The 25,343-nt window shown below is 33.3% G+C and overlaps 2 protein-coding genes across 4 annotated transcripts in view; one reads left to right on the plus strand and one right to left on the minus strand.

The window, feature by feature from the left end:
- The window catches only part of LOC113398066 (H/ACA ribonucleoprotein complex subunit 2-like protein), a 167,251-nt gene that overhangs the window by 81,930 nt on the left and 59,978 nt on the right, over positions 1 to 25,343 (minus strand). The gene's annotated exons all lie outside the window — the stretch shown is intronic.
- Positions 494 to 24,173, plus strand: 5ptasei (Inositol polyphosphate-5-phosphatase type I). Of its 3 annotated transcripts, XM_026636657.2 has the most exons (13): positions 494 to 792; positions 3,570 to 3,800; positions 12,604 to 12,771; positions 12,980 to 13,105; positions 14,135 to 14,263; positions 15,077 to 15,238; positions 15,949 to 16,073; positions 16,712 to 16,792; positions 16,968 to 17,064; positions 17,542 to 17,678; positions 19,540 to 19,714; positions 20,033 to 20,069; positions 23,973 to 24,173. In XM_026636657.2, the coding sequence occupies exons 1-13, from the start codon at positions 712 to 714 to the stop codon at positions 24,113 to 24,115; spliced, it is 1,692 nt and encodes a 563-aa protein (XP_026492442.1). In that variant the 5' UTR covers positions 494 to 711; the 3' UTR covers positions 24,116 to 24,173. The 3 variants fall into 3 exon arrangements, with proteins under 3 accessions (XP_026492442.1, XP_026492439.2, XP_026492440.2); XM_026636654.2 differs by lacking the exon at positions 23,973 to 24,173 and having other exon boundaries at positions 20,033 to 21,570; XM_026636655.2 differs by lacking the exon at positions 23,973 to 24,173 and having other exon boundaries at positions 17,551 to 17,678; positions 20,033 to 21,570.

Consider the following 25,343-nt stretch of genomic DNA (forward strand, 5'->3'; position numbering starts at 1 on the left):
CATAAATTAATTAATTAATTTCCGGTATGCGCTATAGGAAAGTTTTCAATTAATGGAAACTCTACTTAAGCTAATAATAAAATGGAAAGAAAATGTTGTCGTCATTCCTCGTTTGCGTGCGTATTTATTAACTCAAGATTTACTTCCCCTTTATTTACGTTAACGATCAAAATAAGCGAGTACGTCCCTGAAGACAGGGCGTGACGTAAAACTAGAAACGACGTCATTGGTCAACATCCAACAGTGTTTTGTTATTGAATGTTACGTTCCGTTTCACCAATGTTTGGTCAGCATACAATAATGAATTCAAAATTATAAACATAAAAAAGAGTAACTGTTTTATAAAGGCACAGAATGTAGATTATTATTCAAAAAATGGTATAATTTTTATTTATGCACAATAATAAGGCTACTTTGAGCTTTAAATGCGTAAAACTGTATGCCGATTGCCATGAAGTCTACTACGGATCAGACATAAAACATAACGTCACCCATTCATACATTTACAAATGTCAGATACTTGAAAGGGCGAGGAGGCCGATTTCGCGATATCGCGTTAAATTGTATAAAAAAAAATAGTAACCATAATAATGTTATCAGTGATGCTCGGAGTCATGGCATACACCCGCCAAATCCGCCCAGTACTTTTAATATAACGTTACATATACAATCATTTTGTATGAGCGATATTGTTTTTATTCCGTTTTCGGGATGTTGAAGTTCAAAAAAATGGGTTCGGATAAAGTGCCGTTGTTACTTGTGACCGCTAACGTCGGATCTATATTCGAGGACGTGAGTATTGTTTCATTAAATCACGTAATTCTCAAGGCAGCGTTACGTTCGGAAGTCACAATAATTGCCTACCTACATAATTTTAATTAAAATGTTGCGCATGTCAACTGTTCTAATTTTGAAACAAGTGTTTTACATGTCAATGCACGCTGATTGCAATTTGTCACGCTTGCTTGATGGAATTATTTTTTAAATGGTTCATATTGCTTGTTCTATTTTTATACAAGCTTATGTTCTTTAGCGGGTATTAGAGCAGACTTAATAATTATTTCAACGTAAAATGTTACAAAATTTTGAAGGACCTATCAATAAATATTCTTTAAAACAATAGTAATATTTATTTACTTATTTGAAATTATGTAAACATTGAAAAATATATCTATTAAAAGCAATAGGTATGTACAGGCATTATTATTTTATGTAAATCATTAAAAAATAAATATATATAGTTTAATAATTATTATTTTAAGCTCGACATAAATATACTTTTATATTCTACAGTTCGTCTAAGCCTTATCACCAGCCAATCAGGATTATTGTTATGAGCATCACGTAAACAGGAAAATGTTAATAATTGGTACAAAAATAAACAACAATTTTTTTATGCTTCTAATCAATTAAATATATTTCCTCATACAGAACACCTGTGGCATTTTACTTTTTTCAATTTGTGTTAAAACATAACATAACATAATAAGCATTAAAAAATAATATGTTAATGTCGGCTATAAGACCTGCACGACAGATGAGAATGCAATTAAAGTAAAATAAAAAAATGTATACATTAATTTATGACCACATATATACTAATTTACTTTGCATTTTATTAAACCAATTTTTATCCGATGATATTTGTTTAAAAATAAAAAAAATATACTATTGAACAAGTAGAATCAATCCAGATGATGATGATCCAATGACCAGCATATTGACTTTGACTTCCTTCTGTTTTGGTCTTATAGATAGATATATGTATTCATTGCTTCATCTTTATTAGCACATATATTTTTTAAATATTATTTTGTTTCTCTCTAATTTCTTGTCCAAATTTCAAAGCATAGCCTGTAACTCATCGATGGCAAATATGAAATTGTCATTGTACATATACATAACATGTAAAAATATTTAAAGTATCTTTTCTAGAATATGATAAAAAATATATGTGTATATTATAAAAATTTCAATCAGATGAATTATCAAATAGTCTTTGCTTATAAAAATACAAAAAAAAGGCAATCAGACTTCCCTATAAAATTAGTATGATGTGTACATACTTTAAATGTTACATTATATGTATGAATATGTGACAGAATATGATTTTACAAATAACTCCTTCAAATTTAATTGTTTGTTTCATTAGATAACAATGATGCATTAAGTCTTTAGTTTTAATTTGTGATAGTTAATGTTTTATTTAAACTGTGATAGATATATTGTTTTTAATTGAGATATTATCATTATATTTGTGTAACATACATATAACATAAATATACATACAACTACATATAATATAAATACACAACGATATGCAGACTTAATAGCCGAGTGATGAAGTCATACAAAACTTTGTCTTCTTTACTTTGAATAAAATTACTATTATTTATAAAAGTTACGAAATACAAATTAATAAGTATGATAAAGTTGAAAAGAGTTTAATAATAAAAAAAAATTGTCTGTGTGGTTATCAGTGCAATGTATTTCCATTTTTAAAAATTAATAATGATGAATAAAAAGAGAAAATATTAAAATGTAATAATTATAATAAATTATACATTTACAAATATTTAAAAGACTTATCTTTTGATCCTAAAGATTAGAAAAAGAGAGCAATATATTTGGTACTGTTGATATTGAATTATCAATTAGAAAAAATATATATAATTAGTCCAACACAAAATGGTTTAATAAATGTAATTTTTTTCACCTCCTCTGTTAGTAATGGTTTTTTTCATGGTTCGTAGCTATTGGCGTTAGAGTTACCAATAAAAAAAAAATTGAAATATGAATACGTAAAAATAATTGTAATTTTCAAATTCGGAACTGAAAAAGGGCATAACTGGCTAACTATCATCGCACACCTTTTAAGACAGTCGAGATTTCGGTCTTCGTTACTTCAAGTAAAAGTGCACTAAGAAAAAAAATTGTACAATTTTAATCTTAAGGGACGCACTAAACTTCTCTCTAAAGTACATTAAATCTAGGTTCTACACTTTTAATAATATTACCATAAATAAATATTGTCGTATATGTTTTTGAGCGTAAACAAATGACTTCAGTAAGAAATGTATTTATATACATTTTTATATATTAAAGCCATGAAGGCTTTCCCGCGGTTCAAAGGAGTGGGAAATAATATATATTTCCATCTGTAATAAATTATGAAATCGTTTGTCTTAATATTTTCATTATGTTTAGGAAATTGCATGTAAGAAGCAGATAAATTTTTTTTCGTTTATATAATATCTATGCAAAGGTTTCCAGACACAACCGAAAATCTTTTGCGGTGGATATTTTTGTAAATATATTTTTATAACAGTGTTATGTACCAGTCTTATATAAAAAAATATCATTATATGAAATGTAAAGGTAGAGCCGTACATGAGCCACTGCTGGGCTAAAGCCTCCTCGCCTCTCCAGGAGAAGGTCTGGAAAGGTTATTTCAATAGGCTGGTTCATATATTAACGAATAAAACTTATAGATTATATTTTTACAAAAAATACATGAATTTCAGCTTAATCAGCAGCGTAGCGTACTAAAGCTTCTAGTTTTTTTTCAGCCATTTGTTATGCTCCCAATATGGACATCGGAGTTCCTTCAAGCAGTTTCCCGCATGGACCCCAAGTTTATAGCGCTTCATTTACAAGAAGTCGGCGGTAAAGCATACGAGAAGTCGATGCAATATGTCCAAGATTTTGTCCAAAGACTCTGTGACTGTCCAGAACTACGACTCTACGACAAGATCAGGATATTCTTAGATGAAGATTTTAGCTCTCCAGAAAAATTTACGGTATTTATATTTTTATGATCTGCTCTAATTAATAAGAAGACTTTTGTTTTGTTATTTGTAAAAACGATTTAACCAATATAGATAGAACTTACTAAAGAAATTGTTGCGCGTTTCGGAGAAGATTTTAGTATAAAATATTATTATATAAGTTATAACTACTTTTGAAAATGGACATGACAAGCAAAACTTATTAGTTTTTTCCTTCTTTGGTGGATACCAGGTTTTATATTTAAAAATATAGTATAAAAAAAATCATAAAAGTGTTTTTAATGAAGCTGTTGTGTTAATCATCACAATTATTATTTATCTGTTTTAATTAGTAGAGAAGGACAAAATATAACGACAATTAATTTAAAAAAAAAAACAAATCGAAATGTTGCTTAAATTAGTTAACTACACTATAAAACAGGTAGGATTTCATTGATTGAAGTAGTACTGAGTTCATCATCATCATCATGTCTATAAGACATCATGATGTCCTGACCGATTTCGGTCACGGCGGCTGAATGAGACCAGCCAACTTTGCAGGACATATTATAATACACAAGTTTGTTCGCAAACGCAGATGCCCTCTATTCCCTCACTCTTATAATCAGATGGGACGGCAAATCTACGAACGGAAACAGTTCAGGCGCAGAAGCTGTCACGTGTTTTCCAAAGCACGAGTGTGTACACACTTCGAAATTACAGACGTTGACTATGACTGGAATTTATTCGATACTAAAATCTAAATTTTAACAGCCCGACGTGGGCTTTGAAGTAGGACAGCTGGAACTGGGACATTATGTAAGCCACTCGACCAACGAGGCAGTCAATTTATTAAATCAAAAAGATAGAAATATAGTTCGTCACTAAAAAGGTCAACATAAAGAGATTTCAAGATGAGAATGGAAGTACAAAGAGGTTTTAATCGTCGTCTCAAAGACGTTGGAGTACTCTCAAGCTTTAAACGATCTCGAAAATGTTAAAGTGGAAAGCTTTAGTCGCATTTTTCTTTGAGTTTATTGCACCACAGGCTGTATCTTTGTATTTCTCTAAGTTTTTTATGGCTTCGTGGTATTGCACATGTATATTATTACATGCTATAATTATTATTAAATAAATCAATGGTGTTTATACATAGCCTATTTACTAATATATAATATTCCTAACACTGCTCCAACATTTGAAATACTATGATCTTTTAAACTATATTTTTAATTTTTTTTTATTTTATTTACGAAAATATACTGGAATATACTGGAAATATTTTTTTAAAGTACGTCATAGACAGACAAAGATTGTCTTAACGGCATCTTCATTTTTGTGTTAAAATATTTGATAGTTTCATATCACGTCCGTTTTAGCGGAAGTATCGAGAAATCCATTAAAAAAAAAACGTTATAAGCAATCGTACAGCGAGCATAACGGAACAGGCGAAGCAGTTTAGAATACTAATTTGTAATATCTAAAATCATAGATCACACACACACATACTATGCGAATAATGATATTAGATACAGTAATCGTAATATGTTAACACACGAAAGAGGAATATAATATGCCTATATCCAACGTCATAGCGGATTTTAGTGGGCGGAAAACATACATATGAAATACGTCCAGTATAATATCTTACAATATTATTGGATTACTATTATTTTTATTATATAACTGGATATCTACTTGGCGGTCTTTGGTCCAGCCTACAGAACACTTGGATGTTAAGTCTTAATCACTGGTCACGATTACGTACTTGCGTGTATTTTTCATTCATTGAAGTATTTAAAACAGACAGGGACGGATAAAAATAATTAGGCGAATAATGCTTGGAAATTAATTTAATAAAGTTTAAAAAATATATAAAATTAGCCCGAAAAATTAGGCTATCTTTGCATATATTCCCAAGAAGCTGAAAATTCACGTGAACGTCGCTGACGTTTTGACTGAATTTTCAATTATGATGATGAAATTGTGAAAAGGCCACATCGATCCCATATTTGCAAAAATGTTTACGCAAATACAAACTTCGCAAAAAGGGGAGTTGTGCATTTGTAGCGAAACGGTTAGTTTTATGATATCGGTACCTATCCTTGCTCAGACAAAAATAGTCCTTAAACTATTTCCTTATTGATAATAATTAATTAATTTTGTAAATTGAAAACAAAATTGTGTTTACAGTGAATTGATACAAATTATACTAAAAAACATAAGAATAATAATTGATGGTTAATTTGAGTATAACTGCCTACCTCCCTATGAAAATATTAAAAAAAAAAAAATACTCCGAAGACTTTTAATGAATACTTAGGATGTTAAAAAAGAACAGATAATCTATTTCACAGATAATATAATTTATTACATGCTCATTAATAAGATTGTTAATTATTAATTTTATCTTAGGTCGTAAAAAATATATGGCCTACTTAACATATTATTTCTTAGAATTACTTTAATAATTATTACTAATGAGTATTAATATATTCGTATGGAAGTTTTTGTAACGTCACTACATATTCATAAAACGAATTCATGCCACGTCTGTATGTTTGAATTTGATAAACTCAAGAACTTGTGCACGGATTTTTACGCGGCTTTCACTGACGGACAGAGGTATTCACGAGGAAGGTTTAGAAGTATAGTTTATTAAGGTTATCTTTATATTGGCTGATATAAGACGATGATTACTAAATATATCGGAAAAATCATTCTGACGGGACCTTTACTAGTGTGCGCCTAGACCAATCGAGTTATATGTTAAATACGTATGTGTTTACGAAATAAAATAATGGCTTATATATTGTCTGCGCATGAGAAGTCGGGGCGACTGTCTTGTTAAATAAAATGTCGCTTCAGAAGTTATACAGGTTATACCTCATAAATTATTGAACGTCACACTATAAGCATAAAACATACAGATAAAAAATCTTTTGACGAAAAATAAAACTAATTCATTAATATATGTTTAATATAAAAAAAAAATAATTATAAGAGTATGATTTATAATAATTTAGATTATATAGAGCAATATCCGAGAATTTTGACTTAATTCCAAGATAATAATTAAACAATTGCTTTCGTGACGTTACAGTTCCAAAAAATGCAACGCTAAATTTTCATACAATTAGCCGGACTTGAGCTATCTATTTTATTGTTATATCTATGTGGTTTGAATTTTAAATCATCGTTTGTACTTAAATTATGCAAGACGGAACGACGCTCACGCGCGTTGTCATGTCAAAATGTTTTCACCCTCTAAGGTGGATTTATTTTTTTCAAATTTAAATAGTTCCAAACCGGTATACTATATACTCAGTGTAACAAAACAATATTGTTCCAAATCGGTTCATAAATGGAACGCTGTTCTGGTGTAACAAATATAAATAAAAAATATAACGGAATTTAGAACCCATTCTTTTTTTGAAAACGGTTAAAATATACTGGTACTAACTGGTACGATGAGAAATTACTAATAATTTCTATTCGAGTTACAAAATAGAATCTAGAATATTCTATTTTGTAACTCAGTAGTTTCTTACTCTCTCTTACCCTTTTTCAATTAATAACAATTTGTTTGTAATAATCATATACAATTATATTTATATATTTTGTATGGACATCAACAAATGTTAACTCCAACCTCTATCATTTATAAAATCCTGTACAAAATAATTTGTTGTGTTTATTTTTTTACACAAGTTTTAAATTTAGCTATAGGCATAGAAGTACGTATATTAAGTTCACGTGTAAGAGAAACTTCTAGAAGAAATGTCACCTCGAATTTGGCATTGAGATACTAAACTATACAAGGTCCACTTGAAAATCTAAAATTAACAAAGAAATAAATGAAACAAAACGTTGACGTCACAGAAGTGATATACTATTTTTGTCAACAACGTCTCATATTTTAACGGATCGGGCTTATAGAAATGCCATTTTAAAAATTGAACTTGTCAAAAAAAAACAAATGAATCATGACGTGACAAGTGACGTCGAATACGACGGTGAACATATAAAATACAGTGTTACACTTGAAACGTCTAATATTCTCAGAAAATATGGAAAACAACTTTTAAATGGAATTACAGAAATGATGTATTTAGAGGATATTGCATGTAGGTATTAATTGTTAATATATCCGTAATGTTACGTGTTCAATGGAATGTGGAATGGAATTCGGGTCGAAGGACCAAATAAATCCAATATGGCCGAATGACGTAAAACTATTGAACTAACTCACCTTTAAAGGTATTGTGCTAATTTTAATAGCACCTTCGTAAACAATATCGAGCAATTGTTCGTGGAATCTTCTTTATCCCGTTGGGAATAAAGTTTATTTTTCAATGACACGATACACAATGATACATGTGATGTACGTGTTTTAGAATGGCATAATTTATTTGTTGAACTATAATGTACAAATTTATGATGTAACTATATGGGTGATGTATTAGTATTTTTAAAACTATAGTATTATAAATAACCACAACTAAATAACGCCAAAGCGGACGAGTCACCTGATGGTAAGTGGTCACCACCGCCCATGGGCAATGGCTTTGAAAGAAATATTAACTATTCCTTGCATCGCCAATACGCCACCAACCTTGGGAACTAAGATGTTATGTCCCTTATGCCTGTAGTTACACAACATTACTGAGTACTGTTGTTTGGCGGTAGACTATCTGATGAGTGGGTAGTACCTAGACGGCTTTGTAGAAGCGCTACCGCCAAGTATACATGTGGATAACGATCTAAAAGACCAATCATAGAAATCATAGAATTCAATCGAAGTAATTATAGTAAAGTCGAGCGAATCACCAGCCATCACAAATATTGTATACATATAGTAAGGGAATTTAAAGTGGTCTAAAAAGTATATGGCAAACGTATAGTAATATATGAAAATATTTTTTTTAATAAAATGCTTATTTGGGTGTACCGTTTGTGTTCATAATTAATCTCGAGCCCAGTTTTGAAAGAAAAACATCCCGTGGCGATCTGTTTGCGTCGGTTGAAAATCTGTGACATGTATATTGTAACCCACTGTCATTTGATCCGAGTTGGAATTAGCTACGGATCAAATCAAATAAAAATATACTTTATTCAAGTAGGCTTTTACAAGCACTTTTGAATCAGTATGTTCTCCTACATGCTATGTATGTAGATTCTACGGAGAATAACCGGCATGAAACTCGCTAGTTATTCGTTTCCAGTATTTGAAATATAAAGTTATGGCAGTTAAATACTGTAAAAGTTATATAAAATATCCTTCCTGAACATCAACAAGTACTAGCTCCAGGATTTTTTATCATCTATTTAATGTATTGTTGAATAATGTGCCTTACTTGATTCTATGAATTGGCATAATCAAAAATAAAATTTCTCAATAGGAAAATCTTTGGTCGAGCAGAGAATAATTTTTCACTAATTAGTATTACTTTTGGCAATAAATACGTTAGTGCAAGGAGCTCATTTAGACTCAGAGGTATCCGTTCTCTTCAGTTTTGTTTTTATAACCGTCTCGTTTCAGTACAAATTCTTCTAAGAATGTAGGGTATATATAAAACTTTAGAGATTATTTTCCAAAAGTACAATTTTGGAGCTGTAGTGTTTCTTCCTTTCCACAGACGATATTTGTATGATATAGCGTTAATATGACAAGTTTTACTAAAATAAATGTCCATTTCTGTCAAACTATTTCATCTTATTGTTCAATATAAGAAAATAATAGCACGTGAGATATTGTTTACGTGTGTGCAATGAATCAACACATAGAAATGATATCAAGAAAAATAATGAACTTATAGAGAATAATGACATCATTGTCTGATTCCATATTTTGTTTAGACGTAGTGTACAAATTCCATAAAATACTAATATTTAGACAGGAAAAGCGTTCCAAATCATAGTATGATGATCATTATTTTGCAGAGGTTAAATTAGGTTTTTATTCTAAAAATGGTCACAATATACAAATAGATAGATAGATATTACCTCTCATATGAAATAGAAAGGAAGCAGTTGTACTAAAAGTGGAATGCAATTAGAATCATAATAATACTTTTTTACTACGACAAACATTTAATTTTGCGCTTTAATGAAACAATCGGTAATGATCCTACACTAGTATATATTAGTTAGATTCGCATTTTTCTTAGTTTCTTTCGGTTCTTTTCAGGTTTTTCCGAACTGGTGGTAGTTTTTAATTTCACACAAAACTAACATTCGTTTCTTTTCAGATTTTTCCGAACCGGTGGTAGTCTTTTCATACAATACTAACATTAGTAATTTGTTTGGTTGAACGCACTATTCTCAGGAACTACTGGTCCGATTTAAAATATACTTTCAGTGTTAGATTGCCCGTTTATCGCAGAGAGCTATATACTGCCACGTTACGACCAATGAAATGAAAAGAAATTGTTGCTTTTGAGAGCTTTCGTTACGTACGTTGCGTAAACAGTTAAAATTTCGGTAGTATTTATTAAAGGCTATTTGAATTGATTCTCTATCACAGCAGCGGCGACGAAGGCAAGCAAATTATTCCGACTCATTAATCGGGCTATATATTTCTACATTGAAGACGATATTTTTCTTGTCCAGTTTACTAAATTTTTTAGAAGAAATTATTTCAATTAATCAAGTTTCATTTTTAAAGCCATTAATATCAGTTAATTGCCTTTTGATTTCTTGAGTTCGTTTTGTCATATCGAGATGTTTGGGAATATTTTTAGAAAAGTACCTTGAAAGCGAGTTTGTTCCGCAAAAACCGGGCCGTAAGGTCACGCTGTAGTCGGTATATACTATGGTCCTACTAATTTAATATCCGGGCAATGGTGAAACTTGATCTAATGTAGATACCACTTGTGTAACGGCTTTTCTTCCATAATAAAAGCAATAAAAACTTGTGCTTAAAGCGGTTAATAACTTAATAGGAACAATAAGTTAACGCGGCGCTAAGTCAGGGATTACGCTGATATCATATCTGATCAATAACCTGATATTAGTTTATGGGTAGGCTCTCAATCTTTACACGAGCGCATATTAGAAAAATTGTGACGCAAGTAATTTTGTCGTTCGAATTACAAATAGTTTTATGTGACGGGATGCGGTTATAAAAAGCAAATATTTTGTTTACGATGAAACCAAAATAGATTTTTGTTTAAAAAAGGTTGTTTGCGTTTATTTTTATTTTTTTATGAAGCTTGATTTATCAAACAGTTTAGTTAAAAATGTTCTATTGTCGAATTTTCTAGAATACATTTATTGCATAAATTTCATTTAAACTGATTAGTCTGTTAGTAAATTGAAAAGTCAATTCAGTTAAGAATATAAGACAAGTAAAGTAATTCTAAGATAATCTTTTACGGAGGTTTGAAGCCTATTCAACAATCCTGCTCTAATACGGTTGCTAGATATAGGTATATGGCAGATTTTCATCCGAATCATGTAGGTTTTCCCAGGATATTTTCCTTCGTCGGTAGGGTGTGGGTTTTCTCACGACGTTTTCCATCGCCGGTAGGGTGTAGGTTTTCTCATGTTTTCTTCCTTCACCGGCGAGGTCACACGGGTGGCAGTTTTTTTATCCAACACTTGTAGGTTTTCTGATGGTGCTTACCCCAATTTGAACACGTAATTTCCAATTTAGATTTCCATGTTCCAATAATGGGTCGTCTCGGATATCAGTGGCATTATTTTTCTCATAATAATATAAATGTAGCAACTTTCAAAAATCTTAGACATATTTACAAAAGCTAATACTTTATTTCACACTTCCAACTTGATGTTGTACGTGAACTTTGGCATACACTTGGTTCGCGGTTAGTGGTTAGATACGTCAGCAAAAGAAACAAGTATGTTTTTATAATGACACATTTTTGACTACGGTTTTCTAATTGTAGCGACATCTTTTGAATACTTTTTTTTAATTGAAGTGTGACATCTTTTGTCTCGAAGAGAGTATTTCAAGGTTGAATTTGAAGCGAATAGTTTGTGTTTCAAAAAGGTTTTACATCGTGTGAAAAATTACACGCGTTTTTTTTTTTTTTATTAAACATCTTTATTATTTTTGTAGAAACTAATAAGAAAAACATGTATCAATATTTTCAATTGCCCTGAATAATAATTATAACTTTTAGTCTGTTAACCGAATTATCTGGTTGTAAGCCGATTTTTTTGTTTCTTATTAATAAAATTGGTTATACCACGAAGTACCTCCACCTCCCAAGGTAAAAACTAGGGAATATGATATAATATGAATGCTCGTCCTTCTTCTCGAACCTGAGAAGGAATAAAACCATTCCGAATCATTGATAGAGTTTTGACAATCGTTAAGAAACTGTAATGCTTCTATGTTCAATAAAGATAATGGAATTAATTATATATATTTATCGTTTTATTTAAAAAAAACATCCTTCGAAAACACGTTTCTTCCGGAGGAAGTTTATATACTCTGAAATGTAAGCAACGTTCTGTTGAAAACAGGAACCATACGTTTAAACAACATTTAAATAAAGGCTTGAGTTAATAGCCGGAGTTTAATTTAGTTGCATATGATTTGGTACATAATATTGCTCATAAAAGTACTTCTGAATCGCCATGTTATACTGTTGAATTTAATGGGAAGCCACCACCAAGTAAAAATAACTGTAGGATCTTATTATAGAAGCGAATACCGTCCCCCGGGAAGGATGTATTAACTTTGCAAGGTCGGAAACTAGGCGTATCTAGTTTACCTTTCCTCCTCGTGTCTATACAGTGATTGCCTATTTACCATATGCGAGCACTAAGTGAGAATATTTATATTATTTTTATTTATTTATTTTAGGCTTTAGGCAACTTGTACTTCGCGCATTCCACTCTGACAGATCTCAAGATGTGGGACTTCGAGCTGAAGTCTTACGTCGATGTGGTGGGGAAGGAGGTGAATAGTGGGAACATTGAGAAGGTTACGACGAAGGAAAAGGCAAAATTTCCTCAACATTTCTTTCCCGAAGTAAGTTCTTTGCAGTTTAACCAGAACTTGAATAATTAAAAAAATAGCTTTGCCATGACGGACCTTGGCTATAACACTAAATTGTAAAGTACCTACTATTATTAAAAAGTTACGTTTATTTTGACGTAACGTATTCTAAATTCAAATAAAATTAAACAAATAAAATAAAACAAACAATAGAATTAATATTTGAGTTATTTTTTTTTAGTGCAAGTGGTCTCGGAAAGGATTTCTCAGGACGCGATGGTCAATTCGTGGTACAGCGATCGAGTTCGTTAATATACATCTGTTTCACGATGCGTCGAATCTGTTGGCTATGGAGCCTTTTCCTTCGGTGAGTAAAAACTCCTTGGTTGCCTTTTTTAGTATCGCTCTCGTTATACCTGCGTGTCCCATGCTCGCGTGTTTCCATGTGATTTCCAAGCTCTGTTATATTATGCACTACATACATAGACTTAATAATAATAATTTATTGGCAGTTTCCATGTATATTAAATAATATTTTAAACTTAGGTACTAATCTACCTATATTAAATCATTCATGAAGTCGCGCCCCTTCGCGATATGATTATCGGCGCCCATTAGTATGAGTCATTGTACTCAGGCTTACAAGACATCATATTAAAAATGTATGCAAAACGATTTTTAAAATCATTCCAACCTCATTCAAGCTGTTATTAACGAAGGTCTTAGTCTCAAATTTCCAAAGATCTGACTATAGCTTAAGAGCCTCAATTAGTTGTTATTGTTTCAAAAACCGTCTTGTAAAAATGGTTAATTAACATTAATTGACGTGTCATAGTACAGCTGTGTGCGTGAGACGACTAAGAGTAAAGACAGCAAAAACAATACTAATTAGATTATATTTATTAAGTTTATTTTATTAAAATATATTTTAACTTCGTGACTGAATAGATCTTTAAGCAATGTTGATTACTAAGATATATTTTACTATATTAATACTGTGATAATTGAATTGATAACTTCTTATGGTAAGCCGCTTCGTTACGTAACGCGTTACGGCGCCAGTCTGTCTAGCTTCCGTTTCTCTTACGCATACGGCAGCGGTAGGCAGGCAATAATCATACTAATAATGTACATACTACATTCGTAACTAAGAATAAATATATTCTATAATCAATAAAATATTTAATAATAAATAATCTTTCCTTACAAACTTTAAGTAATAACCTAAACATTAAGTTAAACTATTTCAATATTAGATAAATAGTTCAACTTGATTATTTTAAGTTATCACTTCTGTCTTCCGTCGCGAGACGGACATTAAACTTTTTTTTTTTATAATGTAAATTATTTTTGTCATCGAATTTAATTAAGTATTATATAATAAATACTTTGTCAGGTATATTGTCGAAGTCGAAGGCGTGCGTTACGACACACACTCCGTCACTTACACTCAGATGTGAACGCCGCACCATACTTTATATTCGGAGACTTTAATTTTAGGACGGATACAGGAGCCGTGGTAAAGGTACGTACTTATTATATATGGTTTGATTTTTGATTTGGTCTTGTAAATGGTTTCTCTGCTATACCCGGTTTCTGTTTTTAACGAATCGTTAGTGTAGCAGTAACTGAAAAATTTTGATTTACGATTAACGAGCTGTTTTAAGCTTTTACCAAGATTGTTTGGGTAGGCCATATAATAAATGCTCTGCAATATTGGGTGCTAAAATATTATGTCCCATTTGCCTGTAGTCACACTGGCTCATCCACACAACACAACAATAGTAAGTTTTGCGGTAGTATACGTGAGCGGTATATGGTCTTATATTAGCATATGCTCTTATTTACTAGAATGATTAATTTTTACTAATATAATAAAGGGGTAAAATTTGTTTGTTTGTTTATAGGGACTAATCTCTGGAATTGATCTGATTCTAAAACTTAATTCACTGCTACAAAGCTATACTATACCTGAGTGTTATAGGGAATAAATTCAATTGATGTCATATAGTTTTCTTTATTGAGCCGAGACGACCCATTAGTTAGAACGATAGAGATGATTGCGGCTTCAAACCCAGGCACGCACCACTGAATTTTCATGTGTTTAATTTGTGTTTATAATTCATCTCGTGCTCGGCGGTGAAGGAAAACATCGTGAGGAAACCTGCATGTGTCTAATTTTAATGAAATTCTGCCACATGTGTATTCCACCAACCCGCATTGGAGCAGCGTGGTGGAATATGCTCCATACCTTCTCCTCAACGGGAGAGGAGGCCTTAGCCCAGCAGTGGGAAATTTACAGGCTGATTATGTTTATGTTATGATTATGTTATTGCAGAAAGTAACAGAAGAACTGGCATCATGTCGACTACAAAACGGCGCGAACGTCGACTCGTCCAAATTGCAATACCGATCCAAGTCCGACGACCGCATAGTACTTACTGTTGGCAAGAAGGAGTTCGCCCATGTCGACCATCAGAAGATATTCAGGGAACCTTGGGTAAGTCGAAGAAATTACCAAAAAATACGTGCCCTGTTCCGATCGAAGAATGATTACGGATAAATAAAGCATAGATTTACATATGCGATTCGCAGTTTTTGATGACTATTGACTAGACTAGACTATTCTATTAATCAATTTTTTTCGTATCCAGTACGAATATGATAGGCTATTCAAGATCTGGATGATATGGCGTTAATTCAATGTCGAAGTTGGTAACACGTCTCTATTCTTCTAGCTGGTTATACCCTTCTTTGGTCTAATGGCTTGATATAATGCCGCAGATCCTGAGATTTTGGATTCGAACCCCAGGTCGGACCAGCGTAGTTGGCTGACGATATCATCATCCCATGACCAATTTCGTCGTACACTTTTTGCAAAAGATAAAGTATATTGTATTTGAAAAAATATAACACAGCGGTCTAAGTCCTCTGTACTGAATTTTGACGCTAAAACATGCCCAGAAACACTTTAGGAACAGCTTCAGTAGGAACTCATTTCTCATCCCACGTGAATCGTTGAAAGCTGATTGACGTTCATACGGTTGATTCGTGTGTGCGACTACGAGTACGTACATGAATGTCGTGGAGAGCCATTTCAGTCTCGTCAATTTAGTTAAAAACTCAGTCAAATCTGAGTATTTGACAAATACGTACTATATATATAATAAATGAAATCGTCTAAATTTTCTTAATTTCCATTTCTTTCAGTTACAAAAATTCGATCGCGAGCTGGAATCACTTCGATCTCATTTATTTGAGTTTCCCGTAAAATTTCCCCCTACTTACCCCTTCGAAGAGGACGTGCATCTCCCCACGCACTATATGAAAACCAGGTATGTTTTTCACGGATATCCCGAAAATTACATATTCACTATGTTCTGGCATACAGACCTAAAATAATATTGTATTAATAGTTTACAAAAAATATATAATTTTTAATACTTTTTTTTTTCTTATTTAATTTTGGGACTTTTGTCCTGCACAGGTACGTCAGTCCCATAATTTTAATACTTGTATAAGTAATTCATTGTTTAAGCCATTTTAAAAATTGATATTTCAATTCGAAATCACTGGTTTTATTTTCGTTACGTTGGTTATATAATCTGAGCCTCGTAACTGCCTAAAGCCGATTACGAGACGACCGGACCATTTATCGTCCGGTCTCGGCAAGTACGTAAAGCCAAATGCGAGACGTAATTACGATAAAGACGAGTGAGACCGTCCAATTGAAGAGAGCGTACCTATTTTAACACACACACATAAACACTACATGACAGTTGGCTCAGTCTCACTCGATGATAGTCAGAACGAACGAACAAATCAAATTAAAAACTACCACCGGTCCGGCAAAGAAAATACGCTGACCGGAGAAGAACCGGCGAAAGAAACTCTTGGAGTTTCTTTTGTCAGCTCATGCCTACCGTTGTCAGATTCGCGTGTATGTGTGTGTGTGTATGTGTGTCCCGCGCAGGTGCCCCGCGTGGTGCGACCGCGTGCTGCTGTCGCAGTCGGCGCGCCTGCTGCTGCAGCCCGACGCCAGGCACAGCTCCAGGTACGCGGACAGACCGTCAGAGCTTACCGCCGATGAGCTTTCCTCTAATTCACTCTATTTTCCTACTTCACAGCTATTTTTTTGATTCATCCTTCCTTCCCTCAAAAGCGACCAATTTTCTTTGAAGAACACCACTATTGGTCGTAAAGTTATATAGAATGTTCTCGACTCACAGGAAGTCAGTGGCTGACTCGGATAGCGGCAGCGGTCGGATATCGTCGTCCGACAGCAGCCCGGCTCGCTCCGGCTCGCCGGCGCGACAGAACAGTCAGGTAGCCTTGCTTGATTTACAAAGATTATTTACTTACCACAGAATATTTCGATTATAGTTATATTCATTTTAATATCAAAATAACATTTTTTTCGTTACTTTTATACACATATTCCACGATGGACAAAAACTCTTATGTAAACAATTTATTCAAATAAACAGGTAAAAGTTAGAAATAAAGTTCGTTGCAGCGATAAATATTCATTATGACATCTTCTCAAACTGTTACAACAAACAGCGCTAGATCGCTTATAGGGAATAGGAATAGTTTTCTCGCGATCAAAAAGTTGTAAGTACCAGGAATGTCATGGCGCTTACGACGTTTCAATTTCGTGATACAAGGAACATATCAAACATATCACGTGACGGGCGGGGCGTCGATGGTATCGAAAGTGGCCTTGCAAAACCAGCGTCCCCGGGCAAACGTAATCGCCTCGCTCGGGAGTCCACTTGCCAGACTGACTAATAAAGTGACCAGAACAAACAGGTGAGTCCCGGCAAGACGCTGGAGAAGAAGAGCAGCGCGTCGGAGCTGGAGGTGCTGGGCGTGCCCGCCGTGGCCGGCCGCAAGAGCATCGCCGACCCCACCGCGCTGCAGCACGCCATCAACGCGCGGTGAGACCCTGCCCTGCCCCTCCCCGCGGTACCCACCCCACACTACACTAGCTCTCCCTAACTTGGACGTTGGCGAACACATAGCTAAAGGTGCTTGACTTTGCTAGTCAAAATCGAAACATTTTTGAATCGAGTAGCCTCATAGAAGCACCTCTGAATCGTCACCTTATAGTACTGAATTAAATGGAAAGCTTGACAAATCTCGAGACTGTGATCACCATGACCTTAATGTGCTAAAGGAGTCATCATAGTTTTAACATTATGAACCCAGTCATTATTTTGAATAGTTTAATCGTGATAAACATTATTACTATGAAAGTAGAGTCTCGAACAAAAAATCACTCGCTAGTACGATTACTGAAAGATCTAATAAGTAGGTTTCGATACAGCACACTTGACTACCTTAGAGAGATGAGAAGATGGACTCCTGTTACGTCACAATCTTTGCCTTGGTATAAAAAAACAGTACTATTTTTAAAAGGAGCAATTTTACAGGTTGAAAGGGATTTATTTCGCAAATAAAAAACAGTAAGTCATGGAACGATTGTGATAAAAGTGTCCCGTAATTAATCCAATGTACTTCAGCGATGACAGTACTGACTTCATCACAGATCTCTGAAAATTTAATTTACTAGAATAACCATGTCCCGTTAGTCACGTGACTCGTAGTTATTGTTTCACTGTTATGTCTGCAATACGTTGATAATGTTTTTTTTTTTTTTTAATTTATAACAAAGGACAACAATTTGAAATACATAAAAAATTGTACTTAAAATTTTATATTCGATTTTTTTTTTGTATAATGAAAATTTGTCGTACAAAAGATGTATGTGTAACCTACCTTCTATTTATTGAATTTTTCTGAAATATAAACAGAGTATGTAGTCGACTAATGGGGGTCTCGGGGGTCGAATTATAAATTATTCAAAGAAATCTGTGATGAGTCAGTCAATATACATAACGACATATTTAAATCATCATCGATCATTTCATCACCATCCGTTTATCCCATTCACTGGGGTCAGCACAACTGCAAACCCTTATTTTCTTTGAAATAGCTTTTAATGGGTTGCTACCCCATAAGGGTTGCAACCCATTAAAAGGGTTGTTTGGAACGCTTACGTGCTCGATTGATGGAATGCGCTTAACACAAAATCCCCTAAAACCAACAACTTAAGATGAGGCCAGTAAAGTATCAAAAGTTTTCAATTGAACCACTTTGACCTTGGAGTTGAGTAGTAACGTTTCTCAAACTTGTAACACCAAGTCTTATCGCCTCAACTGGAGACACGAGGATTAGTTCATTTTTCGTCCAGAGAATCGGAATTGCGATTTAGTGTTTTAATATTGATTTGTATATACTAATTCAAATCTTCGATATTAAAAGTAAATTTAGTATCAAAGATTGAATCGCAATTTTTATTTCCGGACAATAATAAGCACTCCAGTTTCCGTACAAGGTGTACGATTACATTTTTACCGGAATGTTGATGTCGTGTTGTGTTTTGTAGTTCATTGTATTCAACATATAAACTATATATCAATCGTTCTTTCCATTTTGAACCATATTATAAGCAGTTAAGTTTCAAAGTTGCTCGAAGGATGTTTATTAAAATGGACGTGCTTATATATGCTGTGATGTATTAATTCTTAGATCATGATTAATTGGTTTTTAGCTGGGCTTAGGCCCTTTTGCAGTGAAGTTTAAAATTTATTATTTCTTAATAATATAAAATAAACTTACTGTTAAAAATAAAAAAAATCGCGTGCTACAATATCTTGTAAATTAGAAAATCCATTTATTTAAAAGTCCCACTACCGGGCTAAGATAACCTCTAGCAATCATAAAAATCAATTTCAGGGTATCGGATTCTGATGTTTCTCCTGGTCGTCGTAAGTTGGTGAGGAACCAATCAGAAGGTTCGCCTAAATCCGGCGAAACATCCGCTGAACTGCGACGACTAGTAGATGCGCCCACCCGGCGTAGAAGCGAATACGGTGTGATAGGTGACGCAGCCTGCATGGGTGACCATAAGGTAAGCCATACACCAACTTTAACGTAACCCCACCGAAATGATTTGTCTTTAATAAAACACTGCATGTAGAAAAACTTTATAATTCCTACCACAGTCTCAAACTCACCCAATTTGAACTTTAAACTCATTTGAAGCAGTAGATTAATTCCGCTACAATTTCGGTAGTCATTGAATACTTTTTAAACTAATATTGTGCTGTATATGCGAGCTTAACATTATTTTTTAAATATCGAAGCTGGTCACACGATCTTCCAGGAATATATAGTTAATTTTAAGATTAAACTCACATTCTACCAATTAAAAATGTTCTCTCCACAGCCGATTTATCTCCGCGTGATGCTGCAAAGCGATCGAGGTATCGTACAGTGTTGTGAGAGTATGTCTTGTGCCTTGTGCGCTTGCGCAGCTAGAATGACCCCAACGCAGAGAATTCCCCGCCTACCTACAGATCCCGATTTGTACACTAAAAAACTAAAAAATATTGAATATTCTACGAGCTATCCCGACAAACTACTATCCGACGACCAAAGGCTTAGACGCACCCGAACCGGCTCCCTGAACGAGAAGACATCTGGAATACCATTCGTCGAAATCACTAGCGCTGACTATTCCAGCTGCGATGGCATTTTCGTTAACGATATCGATACAACACTATTGAGTCCCACCAAATTTCTCGATCCGTACACACCAGAGAGTGTAGAATCTCACACACCGAATGCGGACACGTCGAACGGTTCCGATGATTTGACGGAAATAATCGATATCGTGGGACCGAATATCGATATCAAATCGAATAAACTGACGAGGGACAGGAGCGTATCGCCGTCCCAATTGAAGTCCAGGCTGGACATGCTATTGAGTGGGAATGACGAGAAAGAGAAGGGCAGGATGTGTGACGAAGATGTTCCCGAGTTGCAAAGGCTGAATAGCCGCGAGTCTTGCAAGTCGGATGGTAGTAAAAAGTGCGGGCTCTGCTGTTTCGCCTTGAAATGTTACGGGTTCTGTAGGCGGAGGGCGCGGACGGTGACCTGTGACTGTAGTGGCTTGAAATGTTGCACCTCATGACGCATTGACGAACACCCACACGTCGTACGCTTTCGTTGGAATTACTGTCAATTTTGACAGATCGAAATTTGAATTTGACATTACATTACACAGACCAATAAAAACATTCGAAATTAATTCGAAATCAAAGTAGAATTTTGGACGATACAAATTTAAATTTCGATTGTCGTTTTGTTTTTTTTTTTAATTTCGAATAACGAAGGCCGTTTTTGCTGAAATTGTATTTTGTTGTAGCACTTGATTAGTTACCTATATTGTTACAAGTGGTCGTGTACCATTTTTATTTTATTTGACGCTTACTTAAAAGTATGAAGTTCGAAGCATGATTGTTTTACAATAGTATTAATTATATTATGAAGCATGCATTTTTGGTTGCAATATTAGATTTGAGTAATAAGTATGTTAGATTTATCGTGAACTCCTATTTATTAACAGCGCGGCTGTTAATAACTTAATTAACCAATTATTAATAATAGAAACGTACATAATAGTTGTAAGTTCAGCTGTGCTATTTAAAATGAAACTTTTTATACCAAAAGTGCAAATTTTATACCAAATGGTCTATTAATCTAGTCTAGTTCTGCTCAAGTGGTTCTTAAATATAATAGTTTGACATGTCCGATCCTTTCTATCACATGTTGTGTGATAAGGACAGTTGTACATACGTTTCACCAAATATATATTCCATGCAAAAAATTAGGGGATATTCATATAATACATCGTAATAATTTTTTTTTTATGGTTGGCTGGAAAGGTTAGTCCTTACCAAGAATATTATTAAAAGTTTAAATTAAAATTTTTATTTCATTCTGAATGAACTCATAAAAGTAAACAGTTTCGAATGTAGATTCTACTGAGAAAAACCGGCAAAACACTAGAAAAACTCAATAGTTCTGTTCCACTAATTGATGTATATGTTAATTAAAATCGCGCAAGGAGCACAAAGGACAACTCATGATATACAGGGAGTTGTTTTTTATGTCATTTTTCTGAAACAAAAAATATATTCTAGAAATCTTTTACGGTACACATTTGATTCGATTAAATATTGAACCAGCATGGGTTCGGAATGGTTCTACCGAGACGAAGAATATGTCACGGTTTTTCACCGATAGATTCGTATTGACGAGTATTCTATGAATAACCTTTAAAAATGTTTGAATATGGTTTATAATTTTAGAATTGATTCCAAATATACTTCTATACTAAAAATATTGACATATATATAATTAAATGAATAAACAAAATTATAACTTTTTAATCTTGACGCTTTTTTAACACTAAGACTTCGTCTTAATAATACTTTCGATGGTGTTGATTTAGAAATGAATTTTATATTATTAGGCAGCTTGTGAAAACTGTTTTATAATGAATACTTTACGAAGCGACGAGTTCCTGTTTTAATTTCTATGTCGACATTATCGAAATGATACAATTATGTGTAAAGAAATCTTGTCACGTGATGCTTTACAATTGAAAATAAACATTCCCCACTGAACGTTTAATTTTTTTTTTTTATTATTTATATTATATACGACCTTTTTTGAATATGTAACGATTTGTTAAAAAAACAATTAGGATTTTTTTAACGCCTAGAACGTTTTCATAGCAAATTACATCATAATCGGCTCAGTAATGAAAATGTAAGAACTCTTAGTTTAAATAATAAATGCTAGTGAGTCATCTCGTTTGTCAAGCTACCTTAATGGTGCGAAGTACGACTATGAAATTACTTGGTAGTAGGGCTTTGTACAAGCCCGTCTGAGTAGGTACCGCCCGCGCATCAGATATTCTACCGCCAAATAGGAATACTTAGTATTGTTGTGTTTTGGTTTAAAGGGTGAGCGAGTAACTACAGGCACAAGTGACATAACATCTTAGTTGCCAAAGTTGTTGGCGCATATTTCGTCCAACACCAATGTCCAACTCCCGTCTTACGATGGAAAACTTACTAGTTCAAAGTTATTTTCGTTGAATAAATATTGTAAAAAAAAATATTAAAGTGAGAAAATGTTAATTGAATTTTAAATACAATACTTGATATTTTTTAAACGGCAGCGTGGCAACTATATATATATAACTATAAAAATAAATATATTCGTTTTCACCATTTAAATTATAATAAGGTACACAGAGGTCATCATAGCTATCATATTGCAAAGAAATATGGTACTTATGATGAACAGAATAAGGTTTATTTTATGTCGTTATTTGTCGTAGTTATTGCTTATTGTTTTTAGTTGATTTTTAGTTAATTTCAGATACCACTGTAATACCCGCACCTGTGACGCTTTGCTTGTAAGTATCTTGTTTTAGTTACGTGGGCTTCTGTTGCAGGCTTTATGTTAGTTTTATTTTTTTATTTCACATTAAATATATACCTCTATGAATAATAACGAGAAATTATCTTTACATTAATATGACAATTGAATATTCAATAATATAAACACAGAATCCAAACAAACTAAGGGCATTGAGTACGACCCCCCCACTCAACACTACTGCTACCAAGGTTATGCTAGTTTGAAGAGTTCGGGTAAAAACAGTCACAAGCAACATTTTAATTGCCAATTAATGCTACATTAATTGTGTTAGGGATAATAGAATGTTATCTCAATCATCTCCCTTGTGCCGGTTACGATCTTTGTATAAATCATACTGACAGATCTCTTAGGGACCTCAAAATCTCTTAAAAAAATAATTTCAAAATGAAAGTAATTACTATGACAATCATAATTTAAATAATAAAGGAATCATAGAATGGAATCTTAATTAGTTTATTGTTATTTATCTTACTCGATCTTTGTACAAAGTAATAAAACTGAAATGTTGACAGATCTTTGACAGATCATCAATTACCTCCACACCTGATAAATTAACTTAATTAATTTATCAGGTGTGGAGATCAAGATCAAGATCTAGTCGAAGCATTAGTCCGTCACTTAGTTTGCGTGGACACTTACGGTTTCACTTATAAACGATGCTTTCTCCCTTTCTGTCGTCACTGATTTGACATTTGAAAGAGGAAGACGACATTGTTTAACTAATCACCCCCCAATCAAGTCGAATAGGATTTGATATAGCCAGTAGTTGTCTATCTGTGCACAATGAAATATGTACAAAACACAGTCCAAACACGCCTTCATTATAATTATATTAACGTGTATTACAAAGCGTGACTTAAATTTTCCAGGTAATTTCCGTCACGAGTATCATTCTGAATCGTCTCCTAAACATGTTACGACGGACGAATCGGAACCCGAGCTGGAGTCGCCCGGAACACGCTACATACAGTTCAATACAGCACCTTACATATTCAAGGAAACTGATATATAAGTGATAAGTACCCACTTATATGTTTTATGTAATTAACTTACACACAAGCATAGTACGATTCAAAACGACGTCTCGCATCGAGCTGTAGAGTAAATTACATGTGTTAAAGGAAATTGAACCTTCTGCGTAGTAATTGAAGTCCATATTTGCATCGAACGCCTGCGTGGCATACGATTTTTACGGGCTGTTTTTCCTGTATTCGAATGTGTACTTTAAATATTGTGCACATATTTTAATTTCCTTTAGCACAATGCTCTATTACGCTTTCATGTGATTCATACTAGTGTCACTGGGGTTCTTACTTCGCTTCATATTGAAATATATCTTAATTATATAAGATTTTAAATGAACATGGTTATTTTTATTACTATAAGTATTTAAAACGGGATATTTGCCATGTTTTTTTGTTTTTATTTGGTGGAACTGTTATCGAGCGCCACCAAATAAAAATAAAAAACATGGTAAATATCCCGTTTTAAATACTTGTAGTAATATATTAATTAGTTTTAACGCTCGGTTACCGTATTCGAGAAACGATTGGTTTTGCTTTTGGATACAAGAAATATCATTAAATTCTATTATTCGTAAGCAAAACGAGTAGTTCTTTATAGAAACCGGGCTTAATTATGTAATACAAAAGTCACGTTTGACAAATATTTATTTTAGTTAGCATATTGCGTCATGTCCGCCATATTGGATTTAATAAAATGTTTCATAACGTATGACACAGGCTTAGCTGTCAAATATGATTGAGAGCTACACGGTAATAGGTGAACATACATCTTCCCTCCCTTTCACATCATGTCAATAAATGTAATGTACATTTAATGCTAATTTACTAATAATAATAGTTCACTACTGCGTATCCAATTCGAATCCGTTGTAGTTATAATAAAATAATATATGATATATAAAGACCTCAGACGAGCCAGACTAAAACGCGTGTATCTGAGCCAATGATCGCGAAAATCAAGGCAGGCAACACTGAGTATGCCTTTTACATCAAAATAAAGTTACACTTAACATCCTTCAAGGTGATATAGTACAAAATGGGAAACTAATTGATCGCGAATATGTTGCCGTAGCTTTATATATGATATTGCTTTAAATTTTGCTTATTATATATTTCGGTTTCGTAACATGACATGATAATGAAAAACTATAACATTTCTTAGGAAATGGTTGCAGTTTTCTTTGAAATTCTCTTGAATTTTTAGCCATAATATTA

The sequence above is a fragment of the Vanessa tameamea genome, chromosome 24, assembly GCF_037043105.1.
Source record: "Vanessa tameamea isolate UH-Manoa-2023 chromosome 24, ilVanTame1 primary haplotype, whole genome shotgun sequence".
Taxonomy (NCBI): Eukaryota; Metazoa; Arthropoda; class Insecta; order Lepidoptera; family Nymphalidae; genus Vanessa; species Vanessa tameamea.